General features: G+C 39.5%; 1 protein-coding gene across 3 annotated transcripts in view; it reads right to left on the bottom strand.

Annotated features, from left to right (window-relative positions):
- Positions 1-12,033, bottom strand: part of LPIN2 (lipin 2) — a 45,036-nt gene extending 33,003 nt beyond the window's left edge. The window contains exon 1 of one of the 3 annotated variants that reach the window (XM_042798064.1): positions 11,819-12,033. Coding sequence is in view for 2 of the 3 variants with exons in the window: in XM_009966120.3 (XP_009964422.1) it covers positions 2,847-2,933 (87 nt within the window). In the remaining variant the exon portion in view is untranslated. Of the gene's footprint in view, positions 1-2,846; positions 3,214-11,818 lie in introns of those variants that run through there. The other 2 variants (XM_009966120.3, XM_042798065.1) reach the window with 2 other exon arrangements.
- Positions 12,034-13,043: the final 1,010 nt, after the last annotated feature.

Consider the following 13,043-nt stretch of genomic DNA (forward strand, 5'->3'; position numbering starts at 1 on the left):
GATTTTATGTCACCAAGGGGACTGACTTTGCTAAAATGTTTGGTACAATCAGGAATAGATGTCCTTATTATAGTCTCCATTCCATATATTTAATTTCAGTGAACAGGACTTGAGAAGTGGACGTAAGGAGGGAGTTCTCTATCATTTATTAGCAACTGTTTAAAAGATCAGAATTTCACACCAACTGCTATGAATTGAGTTTGGTTGATAAATAATCTAGTTTTCTTCACATACATACTAACTGACCTCATCTAACCACAGAAAATCACCAAAAAACCCCAACAAGACTGAAGTATTCACCTATTTTATATATATTCTTGCTTTCCCACAGCAAAAGTTATCTCTTTCATAGTTATCAGTTACCTTTCTGTAGCTCACAGCACAACCACTTTTATGATCATACATAAACAAAATAATCTCTTACGTGTGAAAAAGTTACGAACTTTTGAACCTACTGAGTATTAAAACCAGTGTTTGTAAGGAAAGAAGCTTTTTATGATCCAAGTCTTAATGCAAACATTGTTTTGTACATTGTAAGTAAAAAATATTGTAGCTCATAAACTAATATATATTACTGTTTGTCAGGTTATAGTTTAGCTTTTAACATAATGGTTCACGTTGTAAGATAAACACGTTATTTAAGAAGGCTCAAACTGTAGCAAGGAAATGATCAAATAGAAATAAGTGCCACTACATACCTGAAAAACATGAGATGCTTAATTTACCTCAAATGTCAACAGAACCCCAGCAATGAGTTTTTTAAATTTTGAGAGTTTTTTTTTTTTTCCCTTTAACTTTTATTGTATATTGCTGGAAAGTTTGTGGTGAGCAGTACTGAATCTGACTATAGAGAGAAACGGTGAAACGGTATAAAATGTTATTGTATTAATTCTTGCAAATGCAATAGAAATAGTCTTTTCATAGAATAACTGGTAAGATAAAGCATTTCCTCAATAACACTATTTCATGCTTAGTAAACATCTGCTAAATGTCATTGTCCTGAAAGCAGAGAAAAGCAGAGAGCAGTATGCTTTCATAACCTGCTCGAAGAACCTAAAAAACATGCCAACTTCCAGTTCTGCAATTCAAGACATAAGTCTGATGGCCAAGACAAGTTAAGAAAGGGCAATGCAGCAATATTTCATAATACTGTTTAGCTTTTAAGTTTTATTTATTTTGACATCCAGAGTTTACACATTACCTGATGCAGTCAAATTCCAGAACTCTGCATAAAAGTTAATGTAGCTAACTACTACTTATTCTTCTAGGATAACAAATTAAAAGGATATCAATACCTAAGGTCTCACAGCAGAAAAAAGAACCTTTGTGACTTCTGAGGCTCCAGAGAGACTGATTTTGAATGTTTATGCAATGCTACCTAGTTCGCAAAAATTCTTGTAGCTGAATATATTAGTACTGTTAAGGTAAGTGCAACTGTAATTGGAATGGGCAAGAGGGTCTCTGTCCTATATCATAAAAAAGATTTTTTTCTGGCAAGAAGCCATTATACTGCAAAAGGCAGAAACTGAAACTGTCTTTTTTTTTTTTTTTTGAGAGAGAGCATAACAGTAAATACAAAATAAGAAAAGAAATAATATCTCCTTTGGAAGTTCAAGAACCAAAAATAAAATACTGTGCCTCCATCTATAAAATACTCAAATCATTTAAACTAAAATTAAGCCTGCATATGTTAGTTGACTTCCTCATGTGGAATAAAACGGCTCTCAAACAATGACTAAACAGTACTACAGCTCAGATTAAGTATCTAACAATGTCTACATGATAGATGACCAAATTTTCAAAACTCACCAACAGGAAATGCTTACATTAGCATAACTTGAGCAGGAGGTTTTGTGGATAGGAATTATATCAATGTAACATTAGCAAAGACATTATTTGGGCTGCTACAAAATCAACATGTTTTCCTGAACAATTTTTTTGTTATTCAGTAATATCAATATACAAGTGCAAGATATAATCAGAGGTCTGACCATGATTTTGTGTTTTCCGTATGTTTGGAGTACTGCTTTAGTATAGGTAAACTACATTTTTTGTGTTCTTAAAGCCAACACCTTTTACACAGGTGCACCCATATGAGCATGAACTCTACAAATGCCCAGTTCAACAAGAGAAAAGTAAGAGTGCAAGTTATTCAAAGGCAAGCTATCAGATTGCTCCAGAGACACAGCTTCAGAGTGCATGAATTTTAACCATCACTGAAAAAAAGTTACTTAAAAGTAGATCTTCACTTACAAGAGAGTAGATACTTATACATCTCATTTATTTTGAGATATATTTAGAGGATTAAAAGATAGTCTAATGCCACATGATGTAAACAGTAAAGAAGTTGTATTTGTTTCAAGAGATTAGGTGGAAAACGAAACAAAACACATGCATAGCAATGGTTTCCCTCAATTTATCTCATATTGCCTATATTTGCATTTATATATATTTAGGAGGCAGGAGCTTTCCTTAACCAGAGAAAACCTTTAGCAAGTGTTTTACTAGTTATATTTGTACCCTGAAAAGGAGGGGGGAGAGAGGGGGAGGGAGGATAATGACCATGTGAAACAGGACCACTGAAGCATCAGGTCTGCTCGGCAAAAACAAGCAAATAAAAACATCTTTGCGCCTAAGTAAAGATTTTAATTGGGCTTTAAGATTACTCCTACTACAGCCCAGAGCACTTATGTAAAAAAAAAAAAGGGAAACAAAGTAAGAGTGTTGAATGCTTAATTAAAGTCTTACAAATACTATGAAATATAGGTAGTCCATTTTTTCTATATTTTAACTGTGTTATATGAAATTATATACCCATAACTTAACAATAAATCTGTCAAACTCACCAAGATTCCAGAAGGAACCCTTTCATGGACAGCAACAACACTGCTATTGAAGTCATCTTCAAAACCGTCCTTTTCTGAGAAATGCATCTCAGAAAACAGGAAACTAACTTTCCACAGTACAGGTAAATGCAAAGCTTACAGCCATAACAGAATGTTGTATCAGCATTTCTTCTCTTTCCATAGAATCAGAAGAATTATGTAAATCTTCTGGTCTCTTAAGAGAAAAATGTTCAGTATACTTTCCCACGCAGTATGATGATTAAAAAGGAAGCACTTCTTTAAGAAAGCTCACATAGAAACTCCCTCACCAATAGGCTTTGCCTGAAACGTCACAGCCCCCTTGCGCTCTTTGAGATAAGCAATAACATGGGCAGACTTTGCCATATGTTTGCACTGATAGGTAATGATCTTGTTTTACATCAGGTCACATGGCTTTAGCTGAAGCCCTCTCGAAAAGAAACAGGGATTTAGTTAATGATTCTTAAGCAAAGTCGACATTAGCTCACTTAGAGACTTTTTGCCCGCTGTTGCAACTCTACCACCTGTAGCAGCACACAAAGTCCTAGTTCAGCCTGCTGCACACCTAATTCAGGAGTACCTGCTCCCTCCGCTGATGGTTTCACTGGACTAGCTGGTCATGTTTTTATAGGACAAATTTTAATGACATTTCAGGGTCTGGTATTTGTGGGCTATTTCTCCCCTTTTTTGAAATTGTATTATAACAGTAAAGAGACAACTGACCTGGTGTCAAGTTTATACTAAGCCATACAAAAACAATACACAGCAAAATAAACATTTTTTTCCTGTGGAAATTTTCTTACTTTTTTTTTGAACTGAATTGTTAAAGTGGTATAATTTGGCTTTGTGGACAATACATAGAAACTCACTGTATACCGAGCTCCATGACTGAGAATAAGTATTTTTCAATCTGAGGAATTTTGAAATGTCATTATTTCTTTAAATTGTATCATGGATAGGTGAAATAACTGATGAAGTGTAGTAGTATAAGGAAACAATTCTACCCCTGAATGGGAGAGACATTCTCTGAGGAGCACTAATATTCCCTCGACATAGACACATTCTCATTACCTTAAACCCATGCATCTTCTCCTCACCCCCACAGTGTTACTTAGTGTCTGCTATAGAAGACTGTGGAGGACTACTTCTGGAATTACAAGTTAAAAAATTATCTAGGATCCTACTATCATCTTCATTCTATAGTCCTCTAAATTTTGTAAATTTATGCATTAGGCTCTGATGCAAGGACAATGAATCCCATTATTGGATGTAGCCAAATGGCTTATAGGTTTCCAAAATAATTAATGAACTACACTCAAGGACAAAATTAAATCACTCCTGATGACAAACTTCTAAATTGAGTGTTGGGATTGCTACATCTGCAGTAGGGTTGCAACAAGCTGCTACCACCTTTGGGTCCTTTTCTATACACTGAGTAATTTCATATTTAATGTGGCTCTTCACAGTAAAAGTTACTGGGTTTGTTCACAGAACATTAAGAATTACTAGCCACACAGTTTTCCTCTACTTGTTCATCACTCCTTTATCATGTGTGTTCCACTAAAATATGGTAAAAAAAAAAAAAAAAATCACACAGTTATGAGCAGAATGAAAGTCAGCTTTATAAGACAGTGCTTCTTTTCACACACTCCTGACTTATCTTTGTTGTTTTTTTTGTGTACCATTTTCTGTTATATCTATTCTATTTCAGTATTGTTCAGTCTTTCAGATTGACATTATTTTCTTCAAAGCTTCTAAAAGTGTTTTAGAAGACAGCCTTTCTAAAATACAGATAAAATTATGGTAGCTACAGTAAGGTAAGATGTAGACAGGTAATAAGCTTTGCACATTTAGTAAGCCTCCTTGTCTTTTATTTCTCAGTATTAGTAATGTGAATAATACAGAATTCCCTCCAAGTAAGTTTAAGTACTATGTTATTTACTTACAATTTACACAGGAAAATTAGCTTTAGTTTTGAAAAGCAAATACCCCAAATTTGGAAGTATTAGAAGCAATGTTTTTCACACAACCTTAATCCAGCTTTTTGGTTTGGGTAGATTCTACTGTGGGTTAGCCTCAGAAAGCACATATGAGTTTTTTTACTAGCCTCATGCAAGTTAAAACTGCTGACAAAAATCAGTCATTATCCTATGTTCCTTTTTTTCCTCTGCTCTTTGTAGGACTACACATCTTATCCCATTGTTCATTAGTTAAAATCCCTGATGGGAAGTATGATTCCATTTTTAAATGGTATTTTTCTATAGTAACCTTCATAACATATTGATTGCATTAATTTAATTTTACAGCATCCCAGAGACATGGTATTATTTTTTTCACTTATGCAATGGAAAACTCAGGCCAGGAGATTAGGAATTAAAAATACAGGAGTTTTTAGCACAGTTAAAACCTGACTTTGCAGAGCTTCCCTTCATTTTTTACCTCTTTGCATATTCAAAACATTGCTTCCATAGGCTACATTTGTAGATGCTAATCAGATTTACATGTACCAGACGGTCATTACAAAAAAACAAACAAAAAAAAAATTTAGCCTGTTTGACTGTGAAAATCACATTGAAGTGATTTAATTGTACTGTATAGGAACTGTAGAACCAGCGTGGCCAGAATACTACTAGAGGACGTTTCTCTAACTTTCATCAGTACATGTCCTTCTAAGTTCTGGCAGGAAGAAAGCAGAAATCCTATAGACATGAGCTTCAATCAGTACACAATCACAGTTCACTCAAAGATCAGGATAAATATGCTAAGACAAATCCTTCTCTAATTAATATATCCTAATAGATCCAGCAAGTATGGGACAACCTTTGTTCATGTCCCACATGTCACCTTCACCCCATCCTGCCCAAAAGCATTTTACTTACTATCAACTAAGACTTAAGCACCACAGTTCATCTCACACCGCATCCTGACACTGGAGAAGGTCCTTTCTCGGCAGGTCTCAACTCCAATTCTTAAATTCCACCACACTTCTTTCTTTTCACGCACTTTTTACACCTTGTCTATTGGGTACAAACAAAGTGGAAGAGTTCCCAATTCTCCTATAGAGGTTACAAAAATCAGACTGGGACTGAAAACACTTTCCTGTGCCCAAGTTCTTGATCCTAGCCCTGGTCTGAGCTCTGCTCATTATAGCTTGTGGTAAAATACATTCAATACAACATCTCTGTAACTTTTAACTGCAAAAGTCGATCAATGCTCAATATGGACTTTTAAACTAAATTCAAAGACTAATAGCTTTGCCAAAATAAAATAAATTTAGACCTGAATAACAGAAGATACACTGAATGAAGACGATCTGCCTCAGATCCCTCCCAAAATGGTCACAAGAATTTTCCTAAGAGAAAGCAGCTAGAGTTTTTCCTCTAGTAGAGTGGAAACATACCATCAAGTTACACTTTTTATAAGAAGATGAATATACTCGACAAAATTTTCATATAAAGGCTGATGGTGGCTAATATATAATTTGGAATAAAATTTTTCATTTTAGCAAAGTTATGTGCAATTAAAAAAATCAAGTTCTGCTCAAAAAATGCTGAAAAACACTAAAAGGCTGTGTTACCTGCTTTTATCTGCAATTCCCAGCTGTCTAAAAAAATAAGAATAAAGAAAAAACCGTATCACAAGTAATAATAACATGGTACATGAACGCAAGCAGTTAATAGATGTTAAAGGAACACCAGTGATACAAAACCAACACATTGCTCACTAAACTGCTGGTTAAGAATTAATAAAATCAAATGTCTAGTTTTTCATCTATGATGCAAGATGGTAAATTCAACACCTTCAAGATCTCCTGTCAGGTGGGGTCAAGACCCATTCAAATTTAAATATTTTTCAGTGCAGCTTAAGTATTCTTTTTATGTCCAAGGAAAAGAAAAAGATAACAAGAAAGGAAAACTGTAGTTTATTTGGACTTGGCCCTTTTGTAATGTGTCAACAGTTATATCTGTATGATCTACTACTAGTCATCTGATTCTGGTATTATGGCATCTTTTCTTGTATTAATTTGAGTATTTTCTTTTCTTTCTTTTTTTTTAAAAAAAAATATCCTTTTTTCTGTTTACAAAGAAACTTTAGTGAGAACAAAGAATACTTTAAGAGTCCATAAAGTAAGTTTTACTGTTAAAAAAAGTCAGTTCAATCAAAACCTTAGGTTACATGCACATGAAAAGTTCTTATGTATATGAAGACCTTAACTTCTTTCAAGATACTTAAAAGAAGTAACTGGCCAATGCAAGAGTGCGCCCCTTTGGACCTGCACAGCCATGTGTCACGCAAGTGCCTGCCACACTTGACATCTCTATTTCCAGCAGCACAGACTCTGCTACAGCCACATCATCCTTGGTTGAACTTATTTCTAGACACATGCCACAGAAACCAAAGTTTCTGAATAGAAATTCCATCCATCTCATTTTTACATGAGATGAGAGAAAGTGGATGAAGCTTTCCCTGTATGTTTCTAGAAAGCCCTAAGCATCTCCCTAATGAGCAATCCCTTATCTTTCTATTTTCTCAATTGAAAAAGGTTTCTTTGCAGGCACTGATCTGCCTCAGGTGTATTTATATTTTCTTACAACCTTCCAGGATTTAAAAGTCAAAGCAAAGTCATGTATTGAAGCATGAAATGCATGCTGATCTATTAGTGGTGACTAATTTGTTTACCTTTAGAATAGATACATGAATCTAAGATCTGAGACTAGTACATACCTTCAGGTTGACTTGAAAGAACAGAAATATACTTATTCTAAGAAACACATATATGGAATACCCAAAAATTTCTACATATAGTGTATATAACCAAGAAACTTTTTTTTTTTTACTTGATAGACTCTTCATATTGTTGAACTGATGAACGCATGCCAAAATAGAACAACATCCATAAATTTAATTTGCATATAAGGCTTGGCTATTTTATTAGAGAATCGGGTCAAAATGCTAGTCTTACAGAATTCCCACAGAACAGTATTCATAGCATGAAATGCTGGGAAGGGGAAAATCAGATATAGCTGAGCAAAGTAGCATATGCTTACTCATTCACCAAAAACCAATCTACTTGCATTATTGAGTTTTAACGAACACAGAGAACACATCTGTCTAAAGGATATATCTGTTCACACAACAGCACGCCTGCACTGTCTATATGGGCCATGATAAACCTGTGAAGGAGCCTCACAGATTTCTTGGTTGTGTTAACATGCACACTTTTCATTTGGGGAATGAACAGCTTTAAGTTGCCACTAAATTCGGGTTGTTTTTTTTTAAGTCATTGTATTTCAGTTCACATCACAAACTAAATTCTATTGATAGCCAAGTGAGAGACAATTGTTTCCATTTCTAATGGAATCTCAGCTACAATTCACATTATTGGAAGCACTTCTTTGACAGAATTTTGCAGAGAATCCTTTACACATTTCCTTTAAAAGGCCTTTCATAATCATCAATCCAGAAGTAGTATATTTCCTGAGGAGACAGTTATACAGTCTGAAAAAAGACAAGTAAACCTAAAGACCTGGTCTAAGACTAGCTTAGCATGTACTGGCTTCAGCCACATAGACGAACACAAAAATGTCACATGGTGCACAGCAGACTCTACTATTATTACTTCACATATTTACATTTCTGGTATTGAACTTAAGCACTTTGGATAAAGAAATGGGCCAGCTCCTCAGTTAAAAATCTTATCCGTTCACTCAATACTGATAGCAGCAATGAGGACATGTCCCTTAGTGTTGGGAAAAGAGTGACTCAGGATAACTTCTGGCAGTTAATGTCAAATTATATTACAGCATAGCCAAAAGAAACTGGCAACAGTAAAATACTTAGCTACGAAGGGGAAGCTAGCACCCTTTACTTGGAAATTCAATTGAAATATAAATACAAGAAAAAAAAATTTATATAAAAATTTTAAAAATAAAAAATAATTCCCCCAAAAGCGTTCTAAAATCTGATCTCAAACACAATCTAGATTGACTTGGTGTGACCGTTTCATATTAACTCAGCCCACCTGCACAAACTGAAATGTAAGTACTAATGTTACTACATACTAGAGCGTTTGTAACAACCAAGATGAGATAGCAACTAGGCGGAATAAAGACTCATTTTTAAGTGAAAAATTCTTTGCAAAAACAGCAACGTTTTTACTATGCTTTAAGTGGTTAATTTTATTTACAACTTTTTAAAAATCTCTGCTTACCTATATGTGAGATATTTACAGAGATGACATCTTTATGTTATTGTAGAACCTTAAAATGCAACTCCAAAGAGATAAAAGATTCATAAATAAAGTACTCCTGATCAGCACTGCCAGATGCAAAAATCACTGGGATACAGTATTAGCATACATGCTACATTCTCAGGACCTCCCCAGTATGGGATGAAGACATCTAATGTACACGCTTCAGACCTGAATTTGATCACAAATACATCACTCACTGCTCTGTATAAGCCTGAAGGCTTTTTCACTGTGGATATATGTAACACGCAGCACTGAATCTCACACCAGAATGTGTCCTTTCATCCCTTTTCAGACAGTTACATACAATGTATTTGCAATTCACAATATAAACAATGATTAAAAGTTACTTTATATATAAGCCAAAGCTATTTTACAAAAACAAAACAAAACAGTAGCATTCTAATTCAGCACAGATATTCAGTGATCACACACAGACTTTGAAGAACTGTCTGGTTACCTATATGCTGCAATCTTGTACTTAAGATATAAAAGACTAGAAAAGAAGAAAATTGTGATCTGGAGTATTAACCATCTGAGTATCTTCCAGGAATAGAAAAACAAATGCAACTAATTTAACCTCTAGCTTTTACAGGGGTTCCCAGTGTGGCTTTGAGGAAAATCCTTTCAGCTTTATCTGATCTAGATTGCAAGTTCTCTGGGGCAGAGACTAAACCGTAAAGCATGCAGTGCAATGAAGGGCTATTCTGGGCCTCAGGATACATAAGGAGGTATGAAGTTCAGTTTATATCTCCCCATAATTGATCATGGCTTTACACTAGTGGGAATAAATGCTGAAAGTAGGGAGAAAGGGCAAAAACTTCTCTGCACTGTGAAACTGATACATTTTACATGTATGTCTTCCAAGTAAATAATAACAAAAGAACTAAACAAATCAAAATGTTAAGTATTAAGGTACTAAGTTCAGATACCACCTCTTTTCCAGGCCATTAAAAACCCCAAACACTTCTATATGCTTAACCGAAAAGTTACGCTATGAGCTTAAAAATTAATATTGTAATTGCTTACAACAGCCTTTCAGCACTATCTAGTTATTCATACTGTAATTAAGAATACCAGATAGTACAGCATTTCATTCAAAGTTCCTGATATCCTGAGTTGATTTAGAAACATTTTAACTTCAGCTTATCAGTTGAATATTTTACTATATGATAGTACTATGTTTTCACAGAGTGCCTCTGATCATTCCCTTACTCCACTCAAGTAAAGAGATCTTCCTTGATTTATGTAAGTGATGCTGAAATTGTTTACATTCTTGTATGTTCCGGGATGCAAAGAAACTATAGCAGGTGCTAGGGGATAAGGCACAACTCATGGCCCTGGCCAGAGCTAGTTGCCTAGTACGCATACAAACAATGGATAGGTATCTCCTGAGTGACAAGCCCACACTTTCAGTACCACAAAGTGAAGGCATTTTGTGACATGATTTTTCATTTTGACTAATGAATATCTGTACATTCTAAAGATGTGTATAATACTACACAGTTTTTCCTCTTTCAGTATATTTTGCAGACATTAAGAGCTCAGTATTCAAAACTGTCCTGTGAAATACTATCATAAAATATAAAAATAACCAAAACCAACCAACCAAAAAAAAACCCAAACAACTGAGTTCTGTAGGATTCTCTATCATCTTCTCCTTTGACAATGGCATTCTAAAATAATACCATATGCAATTAAATTTCTCGTAACAAGAATGGAATTTTGTTTGGAGAAAAAAAAAAAAGTAATCAGGCAACATCCGCATGCACAATCCAGCCAAAACACAGGTATATGTATGACATCATTTTGTTGGATGGAAAAGCACACGTTTAGTGAGTGTATTGTCTTGCCGTGTTAAAAATCGTTGATGTCTGCTACACGTACTTAGTTACCACTTACCGAGAGGAAAAACGCCGTTCACACAAATTAATTTAAATGTGCACTGGGCAGAAACTCAAAACATAAACAAAAAATGCAGACAGTGTACTTGCAGTGATTAACACTCCATACTCCCTACACCAGTAGGGAGAAACAGAAAAAACAATGGAGGAGTGCCCCGCAAGCACACAAGTTAACAGCCTGAGTTTAAGAAATGCATATCCGTAAAACGGAAAAGGCTAGGGCAGCAAGGCACGTATCGCGATTTTTAATATTTAAGAGTCGCACCGCCAAGCAGAGCCAGTAAAACCGACGTTTCAAAGCGGTACGCCGCCCGCACGTCACCGCAAGGCTGGCCGGCAGTTCCAGGGGTCACCCAGAGCCGGCCGGCGGGGCAGGCGGAGTGGCAGCCCCGCACCCCGGCCGCCCCCAGGGCTCCCGGCAGCCGATGGACGGCAGGGGATGTCTCCTCACCCCCGCACACCGAGACAGGCTGTGGGGGGGACGCTCAGAGCGGCGGCGGGGAGTGGAGGCACCGCCGGCGGGCGGGCAGGCCAGCCGGCCCCGCTGCCCAGCGACGGTTAAGGCGGGGAGGAAAGGGGGGGGGAGGCTGTTCAACGGTGGCTGCTCGGAGCCCTCTTCGTGGGGGGGAGCGAGGCTGGGGGGGAGCGAGGCCGGGCCGGCCCGGGCCCTCCCGCCTTCCCCCGTTGCCCTCAGCGAGCGCCCCCCCCCCACCCCCGCCGCCTCCTTCCCTCTCGCACCCCGCCCCCGCACGCGCCCCCTCCCCACACCGACTGGGCGGCAGCGGCCCCTTCCCGCTTACCCGGAGCGGGGCCCGGCGGGGCCGGCGGCAGCCGAGGAGGGACGGACGGACGAATGGAGGGGAACCGCCGGGGAACGGGCGCGGAGAGGAGAGGGGAGGGGAGGGGAGGGGAAGCCGCGCTCGGCTGGCTGCGAACTGCGCCAAGCGACGGACGGTTGGTGCAGCGCTTGCACGTCCACGCGCGCACCCGCGCGCCGGCGGCGGGTGGCAGGTGCGCGCGGCCGTGGGCGGGCGAGCGCGCGCGCCACCTCAGCGGCGCGGCCCCGCCTCGCCCCTGGGCGCCACGTGACCTTGGGGCGACGCAGCGGGGAGGGGGAAGGACGCGCGTGGCCCCGCGCGTGCGTGAGCGCAAGCAAGCGCGCGCGGGGCGGGCGGCGGTTGAACGCTGAGCGGCGGCGGCGGCTGCCCAGGCCCGGGCCCGGGCCCGGGCTCAGAGCCGGGAGCCACGTAGCCGCTGCCACGGCCTATGCCCGGTAGTGGGTGCGGACCGGCCCTGCGTTGGTTACGCCGTGTGGGGCAGGAGGCGGCTGCGGGCGTTTTTTGACTGGCGCCAGCGAAGGGGGATGGAGGAGCACAGGCTGTGGGAACCACGGCCTTGCTGAGGCAGTCACCCGCGGCGGGGTGCGGGCGGCTTCCCCCGGGCCTGTCTTCCTCGCCTGTCCTCCTCTCCTTTCGCGGCGCCGCAGAGCCCTTCGAGAGGCTGAGGCCCGGCCCCGTGCTGCGGTGGCAAGGGCAGAGCAGTCATGACTTGGGTGACACATCCCGGCTACTTCCCGCCCTGACTTGGTTCCCGGCCGTTTCCTCAGGCGCGGGGTTGAGGTGCTCAGCAGCAATGTGCTCTGTGCGGCTGTTCGCATTAACGCCTCGTGAGGGGGATGCTTCAAAGTGGGTTCGGGGTGTTTGCCACTTCAATACATGTCACTGCATCCTTCTGAAAGTCACTGGGCTACCCAGAGGAGGTTGGAAGATGATTTATTTCATGGAATCATAGACTACCAGGTTGGAAGGGACTTAGGGATTGTCTGGTCCAACGTTTCTTGGCAAAAGCACGGTCTAGACAAAATGGACCAGCACCCTGTCCAGCTGAATCTTAAAAGTGTCCAATGCTGGAGAACATTTACAACCGGAGGACATTTTTTATTTTTTTTAAAGGAAAGTGTTAGAATTGCAAAATCAAAACGTGCCCAGCAAGCCAGGTATGTATTTCAGGTCAGCAGCTTCACTG

This window comes from Tyto alba, unplaced genomic scaffold, assembly GCF_018691265.1.
Source record: "Tyto alba isolate M040663 unplaced genomic scaffold, T.alba_DEE_v4.0 Super-Scaffold_27, whole genome shotgun sequence".
NCBI lineage: Eukaryota > Metazoa > Chordata > Aves > Strigiformes > Tytonidae > Tyto > Tyto alba.